Consider the following 22523-nt stretch of genomic DNA (forward strand, 5'->3'; position numbering starts at 1 on the left):
TATTTTGCGTCATCATCATCATAATCATCATCATCATCATCATAATCATCTCAGCCTGGAAGACGTCCACTGCAAAACAAAGGCCTCCCGCAAAGATCTCCACGACGATCGGTCCTGCGCTGCTCACATCGAACGCCTTCCAGCGATCTCGACTAGATCGTCGGTGCACCTTGCTGGAGGCCTTCCCACTGCGTCTTCCGGTCCGCGGTCGCCACTCGAGGACTTTATATCGTCTGTCCTACGAGCTATGTGCCCTGTCCATTGCCACTTCAGTTTTGCTATTATATTTTGCGTACCTTTATAAAATTCAGTCTTCACGTGGACCAAGGAAACCCACGAGTATGGCACATAGTTGAACACACCCTCTGACTGCATCTGAACATCAAATAATGTTTATTAATACTAAATAGAAGTTGACTGGAAGAATAGAATAGAATAGAATAGAATTGTACGCATTTTATTCAAGTCAAGTGTGTTCTTTTATTTATAATATGATTGTACAATAAAGTATTATAAACAAACGAAATATATCTGTTGCCAACCAATTTTTGTGAGGAGATATAAATAAAAATTATTATTAATTTTTTATATATCATCTATACATATAAATAAAATTGTAATATTAGAATAACCGTTTTTTACTACATGCATATGAATATAAATACGGTACATACACCAAAATAACAATTTTTACAATTTTTCTCTGTCTGTCAGTCTGTTTGTTTCAGCTAATCCCTGAAATGGCTGGACCGATTTAGACGGGACTTTTAATGGCAGGTATTTAATGTAATAAGGAGTAACTTAGGCTACCTTTATTTTAGAAAACATCTGTATTCTCTTTTTTGTTAAATTCCACGCGGACGAAGTCGAGAGTACAGCTAGTCATATATATATACTATACTAGCTGACCCCGCGAACAACGTTTCGAACCTCAAACTTTAATAATTCAAACCTCAAAATTAAATATGTCAATAACAAAGTTACTAAACTTCAAAAAATCGTAATAAATTTCTGAACGTACCCTGTTCGTGGCGTATACCACACTTATCATCATCATCTCCACCGTCATCATCACTATCATCATCATCACTATCAGCACGACCACGCACCTTGTCGTAGAGCTGTCGGTAGGTGTGCGCGAGCTGCGCGCTCTCCTGCGCGAGGTCGAGGCACATGTCGAGGTCGCGCCGCAGCTCGGCGGGGGACGCCTCGCGCGCCTGCAGCTGCAGCTTCTCGAACAAGCACTCCCGGGCCTGCGCCTGCACACACATCCGATACTTCAACAGGGCCGGATTTACCTAAGGGCTTTTTGGGGCCCGAGGATACAACGGACCCCCAGTCCCCACTGAATTATATATTTTTGCCAACCTTATGATAGGTTTTTTAACTTTCTAAGTTAAAAAACCTATCATAAGGTCGGCAACCCTGAGATTGATCAACCCATGCAAGTGCGCATCTATAGAAAGGAACGGGAAATTTCTAGTCGCTTGTTTTTGTTAGTTGAGTAATATAATTAGGTGAGCCCCTAAGTAGATTAGGCCAAGGCCCCATAAATTCACGATCCGCCCCTGTATGTACCAAATAAATGTATTATCTTTCTACATCTTTACTCCTTCTAATCGTTTTAATGTTTTGATTTTTTAGAAAAATGCTAACTAGTAATTTGTACAACACCAGCGAGCAATATTAGAGATCAGATTTGCACTCTTTGTGACGATACTCCTCCAAAACGGTTTTCCCAATCGAGACCAAAATTCATCATCCGATTCTGTTCATCAGGGTCTGCCTACACACCAGCAGTTACATCATTGCAGCACTCAGATTAGGGTTTGCTTACACCAAGAATTACATCAGTACTGCCACTTGCACCGAGCAACTTGCTTTGAGAAGCTGTATTACAGGTTATCGGCATTACTTTTTTTATAGTTTCGAGGATTCCCGATACTCATTTGTCGATTTCTCGAGTTTCACAGTGATTTTTTCGTCTCGACTTTTCCTCGATTTCTCAGACTTTCTCAAGGCGAGAAATTTTGACAGAAATCCCTTTTATACTACCCAAGTCGCAAACAAGCGTCTGGAACGCACGTCAGGACCTGCATACACCAGGAGTTACATCATTGCAGCAAGCACTGCCACTTGCATAGGAACTTGCTTTGTGTTTCAGTTGAAGGTAGGGTTTTAGATTTGTTAGCATATTTTATTTCTCGAGTTTCGAGAACTCTCGATTTGTTAAGTTCTTCAGTGATTTTTCTTGTCCCGATTTTTCTGACTTTCTAGACTCGAGAAAGTTTCGAGAGAAAACCTTATATTTTTATATTACGTAGGTGGCAAATTTGGACGCCTTAAACACCAGGGTTGTCACGTACAAGCTGCCGACCCTTAAGAACACATAATATTCTTGAAAAATCACACGCTGTAGTGACATGTGTGAAATGAAATTTAGTTTTATATTTACCTTTGTTCCTCAAACGACATACAGTGGACCCGCGGTAATCCGGCCCCTGTCTAATCCGGCCCCCCTTGTAATCCGACATTGTCTATTATTTGTTATTGAATATTACTTTGACAATATACTTCAGAGTGCATATACATACAAACATATATAACATAGAATCTTATCACTGGATCTGTAATTTGTCGGATTACAAGATACTCTTTTGTAAAAAATTCCGGACTATAAGCAGGGGACCCTTAAGCAGCTCTATAATCCGACAAATAAGATGGTCCGACACTGCCCTGCAAAATGATTGTCGGACTACCGGGGGTCCACTGTATTATGTATAAAAAGTATCTTTCAATTGAAATATTGTTAAAAATTCAAAAATTTTAAAAATGGTGAGACGAATCGAGAGTGAACTCGGAGAGAACCCTCGAGGGAAAATGTACAGGTGTAGAGTACCGTCATGAGCGCGCCGAGCACGAGCAGCGTGTCTGCCGCCAGGTCCACGGAGGGCGCGTTGGTGAAGTTCTCGTGAATGTACCGCAGCGTGCCGGCCGCACGCAGCAACGCGTCCACAGCGCCGTCCAGGCCCGCGCACGTGCTGCGCTCCTACGACACCCATGCAACTCATACACATACATACAACACATACACAATCTCAGTCCATATCACTTCGACCATGGACAATGCAAATAAATAACATTTCTCTAAAGACAGGGGAACGACTAATAGTATGGGAGAAGTGATTGAATCGATTTTGATTGACTAAAAATTTTATCAGAGATAAACTGTAAAATTTCAAATGCCTGGGTACCTCATTCTCACCTATTTCAGCCGCCAAGCTGTGAAATCCTATTTCGGTTGTAGGGTGCAGATTAAGTAGTAAAATTACAGGAGTAGAGGCATGACATCTTAGTCCTCTGAAATGTTTTTTTTCGGACTACTCTAATGCTGGCCGCAGCTGGCCTTTACAGCTTCTCCGGACGATAGGGGGCGAGTGCAGATGGCACTCCAAACCAAAGGAAGGACTTATGGAGCGGCTGAAGGACAACTCCCGCCTGACGGATACGACTTTAGTCTGAAGGCACTGCTAGGGTTTCGAACCTCGACTCAGGCTGTCGTAATTCCGATCCCAGTTCGAATTGGATGACAACGCATGAGTGGCAATACGGGTGTCACACGACAGCATTAGAGTAGTCCGAAAAAAGAGTTATATTTTTCAAATAGTGTAAGATTTTTTTCTTCCAAACTTTATTTAAAGTTTGTTTACTTTTTCTTACCTGTAAAAAGTAATAATTAAACGAATATTTACCTGTTTAGCACCAATTTGTGTATATATGCCGGCCATGTTGAACAGGACGCAGGCTTTCTCGAAAGCCACAGTTCTTTGGCAGGAAGGGACTCCTGGAAATTATTGTTTCAGACATGTTAATGGAGAGGCGAATCAACGTGATACACGACATGGTCTAGTAGTTACAATATGATGTCTACGGCTACATTTTACCATCGCACCGCTCGCCATCGACAGGGAATTCATCACACTCTGGAACCTAAGTGGTCTCGGACAGTGCGGTTTCAGAGGAGCTTCCTCCCGCGTACACTTACATTGTTGAATGAACTACCTGCCGAGGTTTTCTCAAGAGACTACAGCATAGGGGTTTTTCGAGAATATACCTTCTATTAGGGTTTCTTAGGGGCTCAGGCGTTCAGAGGCTACGACGAACCCTTTACAATCAGATGTGCCATATGCTTGTTTGCCACCATCGTAGTAAAAAAAACTTAGAATATATTTCTTTACACAAACAGTCTTGTGGTTACGAGCACGATGTAATTACGAAAAGTGTTCTGAGTAACTTTTGGGACTAATACCAGCTGGTGAATTTCTATTAGGCACATTGATGAAGAAAAAGTATAATCCATCACATTTATAATAAGTATTGTTGGTCAGTAACAGTTTGTATGTAACGTGCAACTGCGATCGGAACGAAAGTAAATTATATTTACTACTATATCTGTAATCCACTCAATATCTCCATCTACTTCACCATGGCATTACCCGCCGAAAACTAAGATACCATCCTGATCACCTGGACGAATGGCGGTCCTCCACAGTGCGGTTTTCTAGAAACTTTTTGCCACGCACAACCACATTGTGGAATCACCTTCCAGCAATGGTATTTCCGAAGCGATACGATATTGAAACCTTCAAGAAAAGAGCTTATTCCTTCTTAAAAGGCCGACAACGTACTTGCAATTCCCCTGGCGTTGCGGGTGCTCATGGGTAATCACCATCAGTCGAGCCTCTAGTTTGTATGTTTGGTTTTTCAAGAAGGGTATATCAAGGCTTCTTAAGGGTCGGCAACGCGCAAGTGATACCCCTGGTGTTTCAGGCGTTCATAGGCTACGGTAACCATTTACCATCAGATGGGCCGTATGCTTGATTGCCACCATCGTGGTATAAAAAAAAATGCCTATGCTGAATTAAAAAGAAGTTCTTACCAGTTAGAGAATCAAACCACTCGAAGTAGACCCCGAGAGATCTGTCTGGTGGGAAGAACCGCCTCTCAATGAAGTACAGCTGGTTGTAGTATTTGAAGAGGAGGGCCACGCCCGCCGTCGACCGTACTGGTGTGCGCATCGCCTGGAATTTCAACATGTATATTTTTTATTGGGTTGAGCTATTGTCAGGTGCTTGGACCTGTAGCATTGCGACCTACAAATTCTAATTAAAAATATCTTCATTCATGTAGGTCTATTACAGACTTTTATGATATGTCAAATCTACCGTCAGTTCGGAATGATTTCGAGATGAGAACAACTGACAAGAAACTCAGCTCGTATTCTTTTCAAATAAATGTTGTACATGTTTACAATAATACAGATTCGTTTAAATTCAAATTTGTGAGAATAGAGTGACCACCAGCATATGATATTGCTTTTGCAATAACGAGAAAGTTGCGTGTTGCTCTTTTAAATAATGTTAAGTTTAAATGTGTGAATACAAACTACCAACTAGTACTAATTCATTAGAGTCTAAATAGTAAATCTTAGTAGTATTATAAAGACGAATATAGAGCATGGACAGATGTTTGTTATGTTTCACGCAAAATCTACTGAATGGTTTTTAATTAAACTTTACAATAATATAGCTTATAGATCAGAATAACACATAAGCTATAAATTTCACACAGGCCCAGCTAGCGTATATCATTATATAGTATAAAACAAAGTCGCTGTCTGTCCGTCCCTATGTATACTTAAATCTTTAAAACTACGCAACGGATTTTGAAATGGTTTTTTAATAGACACAGACAATAACACCCGTGCGAAGCCGTGGCTTCGCCTGGGTGTACATGTATTATACATATAAACCTTCCTCTAGAATTACTCTATCTATTAAAAAACCGCTTCAAAATCCGTTGCGTAGTTTTAAAGATTTAAGTATACATAGGGACAAACAGCGACAGCGACTGTTTTATACTATGTAATGATTATTAAACACGTGATTTTTTTTAAAATATTTATAAAATATAGTTATTTATTTTATGATACCTGTCTCATGTCCATGAAGTCGGAGATAGCATCTTCGTATGTAGCGGCGTCCTCGCTGTAGTGCTCCAGGATGAAGTCCTTAAATGGCTCCCTGAAGTCCACTTCCTTCGTCTCCTTCAGCCCCAACGGGATCATCGGCATCACGCACTGTTGGCTGTGAACGGATAAACATTCATATGTAACACTAGCTGTCCCGCGACTTAGTCCGCGTGGAATTTAACTTTATTGTTCTAAAATAAAAGTAGTTGTGCCGGTGTCCCGATTTCCGCGGGACGCCCCGATTTTCAGGGGTCTGGGAATGCGTCCCGATCAGACCGGGTCACTAAATGTCTGTTTAAGACTGGATTAGATAAGACTGATTACTTGTTGCGTAACATTATTTATTTATTATTTATTACTAGCTGTGATCGCGACTTCGTCCGCGTGGAATTTAACTTTATTTTTCTAAAAAAGTTACTCCTTATTACATCAGCTACCTGCCAAAAAAGTCCCGTTTAAATCAGTGCAGTTATTTCAGAGATTAGCCGGAACAAACAGACAGACAAACAGACAAGATAGGCCCCCTGAGCTTGAAGGTCCCGGGGGTACTGCCCCGCCTAGTCCCTAGCCTCGCCATAGATCTGTACTCGGCCTTATCGTTCGGTGAAGCTGCGGCCAACTGCGTTAGAATAGTTCAAAAACATAAGTCCTAAGGGGGGGGGGGGGGGGAAGGGATTGTTAGTAATGTGGATTGATAACCCCATTGCTAGCAATGTACCATGTCAGGTTGACCTCCACGCGGTTCCCCCTGGAAACCATCGTGATAAATTCTTGGTGAATTTGTCACGATGGGCTAACTGACCTGACCTCATGCTCATCTTATCATCCTCCACTGGTGTCCCGCCAGCGTAAACCGTTAGCGCAGGCGTGTGAGCCATTCCATTATCATCCATAAAAAAAAAAGTCCTAAGGGGGAAGGGGATTGTTAGTAATGTGGACTGATGATCTTATTGCTAACAATGTACTACGTCAGGTTGACCTCCACGCGGTTCCCCCTGGAAACCATCGTGATAAATTCTTGGTGAATTTGTCAAGATGGGCTAACTGACCTGACCTCATGATCATCTTATCATCCTCCACTGGTGCCCCGCCAGCGTAAACCGTTAGCGCAGGCGGGGTCTCCATTCCACTACCATCCGTAAAAAAAAAAAAGTCCTAGAGTCCATAGTCCTGACTTCGATATATATCATTGTTTTTTATAGATACGGAACCTAAATAACAAAACCGTTTCCACAGCATATGCTATGACCGCGTCTTAAATGACAGCATAATAGTGGCGGCATCTTCTTTCAAAAGTAAAGAAATATGATAATCAACTTTATAACCATTAGACATAAGGTTCATAATGACATAACAGCGTACTTAAGTGGAGGTAATTTGTTATAGTTTTTGCAAACAAGTTCCACATATTTATAACTAGCTGTACCCGCGACTTCGTCCGCGTGGAATTTAACTTTATTTTTCTAAAATAAAAGTAGCCTAAGTTACTCTTTATTACATCAGGTACCTGCAAAAGTCCCGTCAAAATCCAGCCATTTCAGAGATTACCCGACACACAGTCAGACAAAAATTGTAGAATAATGTTATTTTAGTGTATGTACCGTATTTATATTCATATGCATGTAGTAAAAAACGGTTATTTCAATATTACAAAGGTTGGGTAGCTTCAGGGCCAGGGCACTAGTATTAATATATACAAAAACTTTACGTCCAAATGCAAAAAAAAAAATCTCTGAGTCTAGTAAAGAAAAATCATATAGTTTTTGCACAGATCTACAATTCCATTTTTTTCGCAGCACGTTTATAAATGGCTGCCACGCTCTATGGTTAACATGGCGGCCGGACCGCGGGAAAACGAAACAATGGCGGAAATATAACATTACGCTCTTTCTTAATTTATAATTGGCCATGAGAACGGATTCATTAAATGTATCGCTATTTCTCAGTTACAGTTGGTATTATATTATAAGACGCAATAATGAAGAAAGTTTCGACGACATGTTTTGTCTTTGGATTTTATAGATAAAGATGTCGTGGGTTGTACCATAGACTTTCTTGCTTTCTTTTTTTCAAAATGTGCTACTATGAAAATAATAATAATTTCAGGACAATTCACACAGCGCCATCTAGACCTAAGCTAAGCTAGCTATCGCTTGTGTTATGGGTACTAGATAACTGATACATATACATAGTTTTTTTTTTGTAAATGCATACATATTATACATATAAAACCCAGACCGATACAAACAATCATACTTATGAATACAAATGTTTGTGCCGTGCGAGGAATCGAACCCGCGACCATCAGTCGTAAAGCGGTGTGCTAGACCACCGAGGTCGTCAATAACATGAATGGTCTACAATAACTAATTAAATTTTGCCCATATATTTGTGACCTATTTTTAACTTATTCGCATGAGCGCAATTCTGCAATATTTTTAAACTTTATTTAATTCAGGCTACTAATGGCCCATATTATAAATACCTTACAGACTAACATACATATGAAAGATATTAAAATTTAAAATAAAAATAAATAAATATAATTATCTATTATTTACCGTCAGTTCGGAGTGCTTTCGAGTTAAGAACTGACAAGAAACTCAGCTCTTACTCTTTTCAAATAAGATTCTAAAATGTAAGTCTATTACAGACTCTTATGATATGTCAAATCTATCGACAGTTCAGAGTGATTTCGAGATATGAAGAACTGAAAAGAAACTCAGCTCTTAATCTTTTCAAATAAGATTGTTAATATGTAGGTCTATTACAGACTCTTATGATATGTCAAATCTATCGTCAGTTCGGAATGATTTCAAGCTAAGAACTGACAAGAAACTCAGCTCGTATTAATTTCAAATAAGATTCTAAAATGTAAGTCTATTACAGACTCTTATGATATGTCAAATCTATCGTCAGTTCGGAATGATTTCAAGATGAGAACTGACAAGAAACTTAGCTCGTATTCTTTTCAAATAAGTTTAATACTATGTAGTTTGTTTGTTTATCAGTACATATCGATAAACTATTCGATGTATATGAAATGACGATTTCGCAGTTGATTTCGTTACGAACCAGTTGTCATACAGTATCGGGGGTAAAGTAACGGTACAAAATATGTACATTTGCAAGATTGCCAGTTACGCTTCACGTCGTCTGAGGACGGTGTTATGCTATAACTATTGTGTACTATCTGACCCGCGCATTTCGTTTGCAAGTACACTTATTTGACATATTTCATTATTTACTAGGTACTCGTCCCGGCTTCGACCGAGTGTACATGTATTATATATATAAACCTTCCTCTTGAATCACTCTATCTAACCGCTTCAAAATCCGTTGCGTAGTTTTAAAGATTTAAGCATACATAGGGACGGATAGACAGCGATAGCGACTTTGTTTTACACTATGTAATCATGTGTTATTCTGATGTATAAGCTATATTACTGTAAAGTTTCATCAAAATCCGTTCAGTAGTTTTTGCGTGAAAGAGTAACAAACATCAATCCATAATCACAAACTTTCGCGTTTATAATATTAATTAATGAGATAGAAATTTGTCATTTTTGAAGCTAGAAAGATGTAACTTTTTTCTTTTAAATTATTTGGGTTGATTATTGCTTATTTTTTGTTTATTAAGTCGCTGGTACATACACATAATTTTTTTACAATTTAAGTCTGCCTGTCTGTTTGTTCCGGCTAATTTCTGAAATGGCTGGACCGATTTTGACGGGACTTTTATTGGCAGGTAGCTGATGTAATAAGAAGTAACTTAGACTACTGTTATTTTAGAAAAATAAAGTTAAATTCCAAGCGGACGAAGCCGGGGTCAGATAGTAAAAAATATGTATAATTAACAGGTGTCCGCTATTTCGCAAATTGATCATATAAATCGGTGTTGCCATGTTACATAACGTGCGCCATCTACTTTTACTTGCTCTACAAAAGGTATATGTAATTAAGTAAAACAAGTGTTGCGAGAATGTGAAAGTATCAATAAACAGTGTCGAAATATCGGATCGATTGATCGACTTCGACAATCGACAACTCGAATTGAGTGTTTTTTTAATTACCTTAAGGTTGTATTTCTATTATTCGACCAGTTGCACCCGCGAATTCGTCCGCGTTTTTAATTTATTTTTCTAAAATAAAAGTAGCCTAAGTTACTGGTTGTTACATCAGCTACCTACCAATAAAAGTCCCTTCAAGCCATTTCAGAGATTAGACGGAACAAACACACAGACAGACAGACAAAATTGTAAAAAATGTTATTTTGTTGTATGTACCGTATTTATATTCATATGCATTTAGTAAAAACGGTTATTTCAATATTACAAACAGACACTCCAATTTTATTTATATGTATAGATGATAGAACAGAATAGAATAGAATAGAAAATCATTTATTTAAATAAACTTAATTTAAGCACCTTTGAATAGTCATAACAATTTGTTTTTTATCTACCACAATATAATATTAATACTAGATTTAAAGACAAACTTGCTGTCTCCAAGTATCGCTTAGAAAAAGTCAATAGGTCTTGTATGGGAATAGGTATAAAAACTTACAATAAGATGCCAAAAGATATACTGGAAATACACTTAAATAAATTCAAAACATCTGTTAAATAATATTTACTGAGCAAAGCCTATTACTCACTAAACGATTACTTGAATGACGAGCGTGCATGGCAATAGTTGTTCATACACGGGATTTTCATTTAATGTTAGACATAGACACCTATATAAATATACATTGTAAATAAACTGGCTTTTAAAAAAAATATAAGTAATTAAATTGAGTTTCTTGCCAGTTCTTCTCCATTGGATCTAACGTAGGGAAAAATGTGAACATGTCAAATGTCCTACATGAATAAATGATTTTTGAATCTGAGGGAAAGATAGACGAGGACAAATTGGAACATAAATAACTCCATTTTAAAAGACATATTGTGAAGATGGTATACCTGTCATTCTGGTACAGTTCCACCGAGGAGTTCAGCTCTGCCAGCTGCTCCTTCAGGAGCTGCAGATTCGAGTTGACAAAGCTCAACTCCAGCGCGACGGTCTCGCGCAGCTTTCTGTTCGTTGTCGCCTGCGAAATAAATGCATTGATCAATCATTTGTCATTATCCATACTAGTAGTGGAGTAACTTGAAACAGTCATGCTCGCTATAAAATTCAAACATGTAGCGGCGTGGTGGGCCGGGTCAATGTGCTCCCTCTAGGGGGCCATCCATTAATCACTTGAGGCTTGAAAACGGCCCCTCCCCCCGTTGACAAAAATCACTACTACAATCTAGAATAGAATAGAATAGAAAATCATTTATTCAAATAAACTTAATTTAAGCACTTTTGAATAGTCATAACAATTTGTTTTTTATCTACCACTAGGTAAAACTACCCCCCCAAGGGGGAGGAGGGGTTAAAAAAATGTTTAAAAAAGATCATGTGATTAATGGACGGGCCCTAATATGGTTGAGTGCAATGATGGCTGACTCATACTCGTGAACAGGTGCTGCTTGTGGGGACTGGTCTGCTCAGGTTACGAACACTGTTGAGAGTTTTAGTTTTTACAATATCATATGTTGGTGGTCACTCTATTCTCCCAAATTTGAATTTAAATGAATCTGTATTATTGTACACATGTACAACATTTATTTGAAAAGAATATGAGCTGAGTTTCTTGTCAGTTCTTCTCATCTCGAAATCACTCCGAACTGACGGTAGAGTCTGTAATAGACCTACATGAATGAAGATATTTTGAATTTGAACTAGTACTAACGTCTCTATACAGCTATGACACGCTCATCATCTTTCTGGGTCTGTGCGCCGTGCGATATTGTGTATCTGTGACGCATTACGTTTGCGCGGGAAAAATAAAAGATGACTAACATTAAAAAATCATTTATTCACTTAGAACATTTCAGCCGCTTATGAACGTCAAATTTTTTACATTATAATTTTTTCCCTACCGTCCAGTTCAGTATATAGATCCAATTGAGAAGAACTGGCAAGAAACTCAATTGAATTACTATTTTAATTGTGTCCGGCCAAAATAAACGGTGTCTGGCTTGTCGGCTTTTTTAGGTTATTTACGTTATTTTTATTGTAAAACAACTAATCATTTTTATTGTTTGACTTAAAGAGAAGGAGTTTCCTTTTATTTAGATTGTTGTTGTGCTTTTTGAAGTAATAACAGGCAAATAAGACTTATTTGTGCAGTTATCATTCAGAATTTATAAATGTTGTTAAAATCTTATATATAAAATTCTCGTGTCACAGTTTTCGTTCCCATACTTCTCCGAAACGGATTGACCGATTCTCATGAAATTTTGTGAGCGTATTGAGTAGGTCTGAGAATCGGCCAACATCTATTTTTAATCCCCCTAAAGGTTAGGGGTAGTCCACCCCAAATTTTTTTTATTTTAAGGCAAAACAACGTTACCTGGCACAGCTAGTATTTATCTAAAATTTATGTTTAACAATGACTTTCTTTAACTAATTCATTACTTAGATGGATAGTCTGTCTAGCAGATTTAGGTTTAGTCGATCTGCCAACCCTATCTGCGTTGCGTGATGTTCTATAAATAAACGTTGTAACTGTATAGTTTTAAGTTGATATGTGTGAACAATTTAACTAAGGAATATTGTATACAATACTGAACAATACTACATTCTGTCAGTGCGTTGACATTTGGTTCTTTTGGTGGAAAAGACGCGTGCGCGCCGAACCGTGACACCCCTCGGTTTTTGAACTTATAACCTTGAGGTATTGGACGTAGCACTTGCCTCTGAGCCTTCAGTGACTAAGAGCATAAATACATTTATAATTTTTATCTTTTTCGTGATGCCATAAAATTACCTATTTTTCGGACTACTCTAATACTGTCGGCTGCAGCTGGCCTTTACAGCTTCACCGGACGATAGGGGGCGAGTGCAGATGACACTCCAAACGAAAGGGCTTATGAAGCGGATGAAGGACAAGGTCTGAGGGCAGCGCTAGATCGAAGTTCGATCTAGACTGTCGTAAATTCGATCCTCGTTGAATTGGGGGATCGAACGGAAGGAAATTTTTATTCACACAAAATCTTGGACAACGCCCGCCTGACGGATACGACTTTTGTCTGTAGGCTCCGCTAGTACGAAGTTCGATGTAGACTGTCGTAATTTCGATCCTCGTTGAATTGGGGGATCGTTCGGAAGGAAGTTTTTATTCACATATAATATTAAATATATAATAATGAATAACATTTATTTAAAAGAGAAACACACAAGTTTCTTGCACATTCTTCTTTTGATGAGTCTGCGTTCCGAATGTGTGGTAGAATAAAAAAGATTGATTACTCTAACGCGCTTATTCAGAGTTCAAGAGAATAAAGTTTAGAATTGTAATCTTCTTTTTAAATAAACCTGATATAACTATTTTAGAATAGTCTTTTTTTTGAGAAGAATGTGCAAGATACTTGCAACCATTCATTCGGTTTCAGCCAGGAATTAATAGCAAGATATCTGCGAATTGCTTTAAATCTACTTACCTACTTTAAATTTTTAGTCCTAATATGTCTGAATAAAAACCATTCTTACCAAGAACTTCGATCGATTAAGAAAATGAACAACTTAAAAGAAAACTAAATGGTAAAACATTTATAAGAAACCGGAATAAATCCTGCGGGACATCCAAGACAAGCTAACAAATTTCGAAACATATCTATCTAAATATATATAACTCAAAGGTGACTGACATAGTGATCTATCAACGGATAGCCTAAACCACTGGACGGATCGGGCTGAAATTTGGAATGCAGGTAGATGTTATGACGTAGGCATCCGCTATGAAAGGATTTTGATTAATTCTACCCCTAAGGGGATAAAATAGGGGATGAAAGTTTGTATGAAACTTTGTCAATTTTAAACCGATCGGGCTGAGACTTTGCATGTATAAAGCTACTATGACGTAGGCATCCCCTAAGAAAGGATTTTGATAAATTCCACCCCTAAGGGCATAAATTAACGCGAGCGAAGCCGCGGGCAAAAGCTAGTATCATATAAAGTTATTTTGAATAAAGATTATTTCTATTGCTATTCTATTTGATACTATTGTATTTTATTACACCCGAAACCGGGCGGACAGTTAGCTTTGAATATAGACACCGCAGGAGATGCAATATGGTATATTTCTGCAGATGAACTTGTACGTACATAACCGCAAATTGTTGTGGTCAGTACACAATGATGAGATGCGGGTGTAGTGCCTTTAATATTGTAGTTAATATTACGTAGAAACTAGAGATGAAACGGATATCCGGTAACTATCCGGTATCCGGCCTATACGGCGGCCTTAATACTATCCGGCCAAATACCGGATAACTACTATTCGGCCGAATAGGTTGAAAAAAATCTGGGTAAAAAAAAAATATAAGTAATTATTTGCTTTATTTAGTCATAGCAGCGTACGTCATAGTAGCTTTAAGCATGCAAAGTCTCAGCCCGATCGGTTTAAAATTGACAAAGTTTCATCCCCTATTTTATCCCCTTGGGGGTAGAATTAATCAAAATCCTTTGTTAGCGGATGCCTACGTCATAACATCTACCTGCATGCCAAATTTCATCCCGATCCGTCCAGTGGTTTGGGCTGTGCGTTGATAGATCACTATGTTAGTCACCTTTGAGTTATATATATTTAGATTATAGAGGTTTTTTTGTAATTGTTCTACGTATGTATGTATGTATGCAAACATATGTTCAAATCAATAAATGTTTTTAAAAATAAAGTTAAATTCCACGTGGACGAAGTCGCGGGCAGCTAGTATTTAATGTTTACCTTAAACAGGTTCTCAGCTCCAGCACGCAGCCGCAGCTCCTTGTTGATCTCCTGGTTGAGCTGACAGCGGCGGGTCTGGAGCCGCCCCCGACACGTGGCCACCCGTGGGTCCGACCCCTGTAACAACCAACAAACATACTGTTAATGCAGGCATATGACACATCATTACATAGTATAAAAGTCACTGTCGCTGTCTGTCCCTACATATGTTTAAATCTTTAAAACTACGCAACGGATTTTAAAGCGGTTTATTTAATAGATAGAGTGATTCAAGAGGAAGGTTTATATATATAATACATGTACACCCAGGCGAAGCCGGGGCGGGTCGTTAGTAGTACCCAATATATTGTGTATTTAACAGTTGGTAAATAAAACTAATGTAATAATACAGGATTACGTGGACCCAGTTGGGTATCGTGAGACTATGTTGCGTTTGAGATAGCTATTTTATAATTGAGGCACTCCTAGCGGTGAAAGTTATAAATCTTGAACGGACTATTTGTCACGACGCGATGCTGGGCATGCGCGTGCATTTACAATAATGATGGACGTTCAGGATTTATCTATATCATCAAAATCATTTATTCAAATAAACTTAATTTAAACACTTTTGAATAGTCAACAATTTTTTTTAATCTACCGCTTATTCGAAACGTTATCTCATCACATGAAGAATAAGCATGAAACTTGTGTGTTGCTCTTTTAAACAATCCTTGTAAGTTTATCTTCACAAGTCGAAACGTGTGAATACAAACTATCAACCAGCACTAATTTATTTAGGCTCAAATATAGATATACAATAAGATTAAATTAGTCGTAGTGATAAGAGCAGACCAGTCCCTAAAAGCAGCACTCGTTCACAACCATGACGGATGAGCCAGCCATCACTGCGCTCGACCATATTTTAGGGAGTCCAATGACGCGGCCCACCACGCCGCCACATGTCTGGACATTTTAGTGAGCATGACTACTCATTCCACTCGACCACGGCATAGCTACTTAAATTTATATACATGAGTATGCATGCGGCAATCGATACAAAAGCCGCTACGCTATCATACATCAAGAATTCGATAATCAGCGCTAGGAAATTTATTTACTGTTTTCTTTTATATAGCGGAAAAAAATAGAGAATTTTATAGACTCGACCCATTGGCTATGCGGCGAGATATTGCATCTCTGTGCATTTTCTACCGCATATATCACGGGGAGTGTTCTGAGGAATTTATCCGAACAATTCCTCAGAACACACAAGTGATAAGACCATCATCGACAAGAGCGACGCTCTTAAATTATGAATGAGCAATGTACCATGCTAGGTTGACCTCACGCGGTTTCCCGTGGAAACTACTATGTCAAATTCCTGGTGAATTTGCCACGATGTGCTAACTGACCTGAGCTTATGCTCATCTTATCATCCTCCACTAGTGCCCTGCCCACGTAAACCGTTAGCACAGGCGGGTGCCCCATTCCACTATTAGCCATTAAAAAAAATTCAATCCATAATGTAAGTGTCGCGGGAGGAAGCTCCTCTGAAACCGCACAGTCCGAGACCATGGTTCTAGGGTGTGAAGAATTCCTTGTCGATGGCAAATAAATGAATTTGCAATGGTTATGTTTGACATTTATTTAGACTATAAACAATGCTGTAGTCTCGTGAGACAACCTCGGCAGGTAGTTCATTCCACAATGTAAGTGTACGCGGGAGGAAGCTCCTCTGAAACCCCACTGTCCGAGACCACTTAGGTTCCAGCGTGTGATGAATTCCCAGTCGATGGAGAGCGGTGCGGTGGTAAAAGCCGTAGGCCATAATTGTTAGTTAACTAACGTAACGTGTCGCAAAACTCAGTTATAACTACAATGGATGCGCTTTGAATTTTTAACAATACTATTGCATTAATTGTAGGGTCGCAATAGTTATACAATGCAACCAAAGAAAGTAGAGTAGAGAATCTTAACGCAACCTCTTATATTGCAATGTAGGTGGGAATTGTTAGTAATGTGGACTGATGACCACTTGCAATGTACCATGTCAGGTTGACCTCCACGCGGTTCATCCTGGAAACCATCGTGATAAATTGTCATTTGCCAAGATAGGTTAACTAACCTGTCTTTATTTATAAATTCAAAATATCTTTATTCATGTAGGTCTATTACAGACTCTTACGATATGTCAAATCTACGGTCAGTAAGAAATGATTTCGAGATGAGAAGAACTGACGAGAAACTCAGCTCGTAATCTTTTCAAATAAATGTTGTACATGTTTACAATAATACAGATTCATTTTTAAATTCAAATTTGGGAGAATAGAGTGACCACCAGCATATGATATTGCTAAAGCAATTATTGTTTTCATCTTATCATCCTCCACTGGTGCCCCGCCAGCGTAAACCGTTAGCGCAGGCGGGTGAACTATTCCATTATCATATAATATATTAAAAAATATATTGTACTATGGTTTACTATCTGTGGTCGCGGTTTCACTCGCATAAAATTTATAGTCTACTAGCTATACCCGCGATTTTGCCCGCGTGGAATTTAACTTTTTTTCTCTAAAATATAAATGGTCTAAGTTCCTTCTTATTACATCAGCTACCTGCCAATAAAAATTCCGTCTAAATCAATCCAGCCATTTCAGAGATTAGACGGAACAAACAGACAGACAGACATAAATTGTAAAAAATGTTATTTTGGTGTATTTATATTCATATGTATGTAGTAAAAAACGGTTATTTCATACAGACACTCCAATTTTATTTATATGTATTAGTCTGTGTTATTCTGATATATAAGCTATATTACTGTAAAGTTTCATCAAAATCCGTTCAGTAGTTTTTGCATGAAAGGGGGTATATTAAGGGTATATCACGTGCCACTTCTGGTGTTTCCAGGTGTCAATAGATTACGCTAACATTTACCAACAGACGGGCCGTATGCTTGACCACCATCGTAGTAGCAAGCAATAAATATACTTACAAATAATAATAATTCAACTAAAATTCACTTTCTGACAGCGGCCGAAACATGGGTACAATATAAATAAGTTGTTCAAAAATTTGAACACGTTTTCAAGCAACGTTTTGAATATAAACTAACGAAATTGCATTTGGAATGAAAGATGGCGACAGGAGACTAAAACATTTGCAGGCAATAAACTATTTATATCGTGACTTACACATTAAAGAGGTATGAGGTTCTTGTGTAAGAAAATGCATTATCTGTGGGATCGGTAGTAATCTACCCATCAAAAAAAAACATAAATGTGAAATGATAGCCGAGTTTAATATTATGATATATGCCTTGATTGTTGACTTCTACGACAAAAGAGATGAGATCTAAATGGGTGCCAAGTTCAATGGTCTGTCCTGAAATGTGTTTATAACAATATATAATATCATTTCTTCTTATAACTTAGGATAATATACTGTAGCCTAAGGTCGTAAATGGTTCGTGTAAATATACACACGGTGCTGCTAGCCTGTTACTTGAAATTCGGCTTGACACGCTACCGCGTGTCTAGATACTTCTTCTTCATCCTCGCCTCTTCCCGTTACTCGGGGTCGGCTTTTCTAATCCTGGGGCGCCATACATTTCGCTGGTAAGCATCGTCATTTGACAGGCCCAACTCCTCCCTGTCCATATGTACATTTGTCAACCAGGTAGTTGGTATCCTGCCTCGTCCTCTTTTTGTTGTAGCCATGGAATGGCACTTTCTCACAATGTGGTTTTCAGGTTTACGCAGAATAGTAATGTAGCAGGTAGTAATCTATACATATAAATAAAATCTGAGTAGTGTAGTGAGTCTGTTTGTAATATTGAAATAACTGTGTGCATATGAATATAAGTACGGTATATACACCAAAATAACATTATTTACCATTTTTATCTGTCGGTCTGTTTGTTCCGGCTAATCTCTGAAATGGGTGGACCGATTTTGACGGGACTTGTATTGGTAGGTAGCTGATCTAATAAGGAGTAACTTAGGCTACTTTTGGTTTAGAAAAAATCTTTTATTATAGCAAATGAAAGTTAAATTCGCGAAGAACAGCTAGTTGTGTATAAAGTAACAAACAATTACGAAATGGAACAATATAAAAATACGCAAACAAAAGGCGGCAAAAAAATGTTACTCAGTTAAGTAAAACCATATCATATTATTAATTAAAATATTACAAGGATCAAAATGGCTCATACTGAATCCACACTGATTGCGCTACACGTTTATTTGCGTCTGTGTGCGTGTATTATACACACATGCGGAAATCCATGTGCTTAAACCTAAAGTTGAGCGACATCATTTTGTAATAACCCTCTTAAGGCAATCTCACACAGACAACCAGGGAGATAAAAGTATTAGGTAAGGGAAAGGTAAGTGGCACACTATAAAAAGAGAGTTAAATATTATATGATTACTAAATACATATACATACAAATACTAAAGGCACACCGGTTATCGATGGTCGCGGGTTCGATTCCTCGCACGGCACAAACGTTTGTATTCACGAATATGATTGTTTGTATCGGTCTAGGTATTTTGTATATATAATATGTATGTATTTACAAAAAAAGTATGTATTTGTATCAGTTGTCTAGTACCCATAACACAAGGTTTAGCTGGCTTAACTTGTGTCTAGATGGCGCTGTGTGAATTGTCCTGAGATTATTATTTATTTAATATTATGTATACATAAATAAAATATATAAATAAATACATGTATCAAAACAGAATATTACCGAAAGATTTTTAATTGGAGAGATAGTGGGATTTTACAAGATTTTTGAAAATGCCATGGGATTGAGCAGATCCAATAGAAAGTGGCAAAGAGTTCCAAAGAATAGCCTGGAAAGTGAAGGAATGAGAAAAAAAATTAGTAGCATGTTAGTAACGTAAAATTTTTTTTCAAGAAGGGTAGGTATATTAAGGTTTCTTAAGGGTCGGCAACGCGCACGTGACACCCCTGGTGTTTCAGGCGTCCATAGGCTACGGTAACCGTTTACCATCAGATGGGCCGTATGCTTGTTTCCCACCACAGTAGTATACAAAAAAAGTAAAATAACCTAAAATTATAGTGAAAACCTATCAAAATTTTATTATACAAAATTCGTGTTCATAGCGGATCCTTCCACATAAATTGGTTAACATACAAAAGATGCAGCCATCAAAATTCCGTAAATAATTACTCAAAACCAGCTTAAAAGTGGGTGGACGGTGGACGGTAATTAACAAGCGGGTATTTTACATCTAAATATATATAACTCAAAGGTGACTGACATAGTGATCTATCAACGCACAGCCCAAACCACTGGACGGATCGGGATGAAATTTGGCATGCAGGTAGATGTTATGACGTAGGCATCCGCTAAGAAAGGATTTTGATAAATTCCAACCTTAAAGGGATAAAATTGAGGATGGAAGTTTGTACCAAACTTTGTCAATTTTAAACCGATCGGGCTAAGACTTTGCATGCATAAAGCTACTATGATGTAGGCATCCCCTAAGAAAGGATTTTGATAAATTCAACCCCCATGGGGATAAAATAAGGGATGATGCAGGATGTAAATGTATTAGTTTGAACCTATCAGTAGCTAATGGAACGAATAAATTAAGACGAACAAAATAATTTTTAGTTCTTTAGGCTACTTTTCTTTTAGAAAAATTAAAGTTAAATTCCACGCGGATGAAGTCGCGGGAACAGCTATATTTATATTATCAACAGCTAATATAATAGCTGACTCCGCAAACGTTGTTTTGCCATATAAATTAAAATCGCTATTAAAAAATAGGGGTTGGTGAAAATTTAGGGTTAAATGTACTTTTAAATTATAAAAAATAAAAAAAAAATGTAAGGGGTGGACAACTTTTATCATTTAGGGGTGTGAAATATAGTTAGTAGTCGATTCTCAGACCTACTGAATATGCATATACAATTTCATAAAAATCGGTCAATCCGTTTCGGAGGGGTATGGTAACTAACATTGTGACGCGAGGATTCTATATATAAGACTAGCTACCCACCCCGGCTTCACACGGGTGTCCATGTATTATACATACAAACCTTCCTCTTGAATAACTCTATATGTTAAAAAAAACCGCTTCAAAATCCGTAGCGTAGTTTTAAAGATTTAAGCATACATACATAAGGACGGACCGACAGCGACAGCGACTTTGTTTTATACTATGTAATGATAAATGTTATACTTTCCGAGAAATATATAACAAATTGTCATCATCATTATAATTACATAGTATAAAACAAAGTCGCTGTCGCTGTCTGTCCCTATGTATGCTTAAGTCTTTAAAACTACGCAACGGATTTTGAAGTGTTTTTTTTAATAGATAGAGTGATTCAAGAGGAAGGTTTATATGTATAATACATGTAAAAGAAGCATTAGGTTTCAAAAATTATGCTGCAAAACGTGTAACATTGGCTGCACAATTTTCTATCACGTTTCAACATTTCTGTAATATATGTAGGTAGTTAAATGAGTGTGGCTTCTTCTGTGCAAGCACATAGATGCGCACGCTATTGGCCTCTCCTGTGCAAGCACATAGATACGATGCAGCATAGATGCGTACGCTATTGGCCTCTCCTGCGCAAGCACATAGATGCGATGCAGCATAGATGCGTACGCTATTGGCCTCTCCTGTGCAAGCACATAGATACGATGCAGCATAGATGCGTACGCTATTGGCCTCTCCTGCGCAAGCACATAGATGCGATGCAGCATAGATGCGTACGCTATTGGCCTCTCCTGCGCAAGCACATAGATGCGATGCAGCATAGATGCGGACGCTATTGGCCTCTCCTGCGCAAGCACATAGATGCGATGCAGCATAGATGCCCACGCTATTGGCCTCTCCTGTGCAAGCATACAGATGCGATGCAGCATAGATGCGCACGCTATTGGCCTCTCCTGTGCAAGCATACAGATGCGATGCAGCGCTATTGGCGCATCCCGAGTTTTCAATTCAGCCGAGAGAGCGCAACCTACGCTACAACAATTGTATTTGTGATTCACTTAACTATCTACATATATTACAATTTCAATATACATATATACGAACAATTTAAATGCAATTGGTCTCTCATTTTCACCATTTCACTTAGAAACGCAGACGGTTACGGAATGCCCAACTATGTGTAAAAAACTTATGTTACATGAACCGCTATTTGAAACAGTATATATGTTTTGTCGAGGCCATTTTAACTGGTCACCTGTGGCATGGGTGCCATGTATATTTATTCACGATTCTATAGTCTACAGAAGAGTCAAGTGCATTAATTGACGACTTTAATTCCAATGGTCGCGGGTTTGATTCCTCGTACGGCACAAACATTTGTATTCATGTGTATGATTGCTTGTATCGGTATTGGTGTTTTCTATGTATAATATGTATGTATTTACGAGAAATAGATCTGTGTATTTGTATCAGTTATCTAGTACCCATAATATAAGCTTTAGCTAGTTTTACTTGGGTCTAGATGGCGCTGTGTGAATTGTAAAAATAAAACAATTGAAAAGAAACTTTCTCTCTTAAAAATAAGAATTTCTCGTTTTTTTTAAGAGTATATTATATGCTCGGAGTTTCTCTGCGTGATCGAATCAGAAATGAGGAGATCCGCAGAAGAACCAGAGTGACCGACATAGCCCGAAGAATTGCGACT

At 38.1% G+C, this 22523-nt stretch overlaps 1 protein-coding gene across 6 annotated transcripts in view; it reads right to left on the reverse strand.

Moving 5' to 3' along the window:
• Positions 1-22523, reverse strand: part of LOC131849874 (rhophilin-2-B) — a 107536-nt gene that overhangs the window by 8809 nt on the left and 76204 nt on the right. For all 6 annotated transcript variants that reach the window (XM_059200005.1, XM_059200011.1, XM_059200010.1 and 3 more), the window contains exons 3-10: positions 14856-14972; positions 10999-11126; positions 5993-6146; positions 4940-5081; positions 3753-3844; positions 2900-3049; positions 1110-1259; positions 297-375 (exon numbers count right to left, since the gene is read on the reverse strand). In XM_059200005.1, the coding sequence (XP_059055988.1) occupies positions 297-375; positions 1110-1259; positions 2900-3049; positions 3753-3844; positions 4940-5081; positions 5993-6146; positions 10999-11126; positions 14856-14972 (1012 nt within the window). The remainder of the gene's footprint in view (positions 1-296; positions 376-1109; positions 1260-2899; positions 3050-3752; positions 3845-4939; positions 5082-5992; positions 6147-10998; positions 11127-14855; positions 14973-22523) is intronic.

Source organism: Achroia grisella, unplaced genomic scaffold, assembly GCF_030625045.1.
Source record: "Achroia grisella isolate CSIRO2021 unplaced genomic scaffold, CSIRO_AGI_Agris_v1 utg660, whole genome shotgun sequence".
Lineage (NCBI taxonomy): Eukaryota > Metazoa > Arthropoda > Insecta > Lepidoptera > Pyralidae > Achroia > Achroia grisella.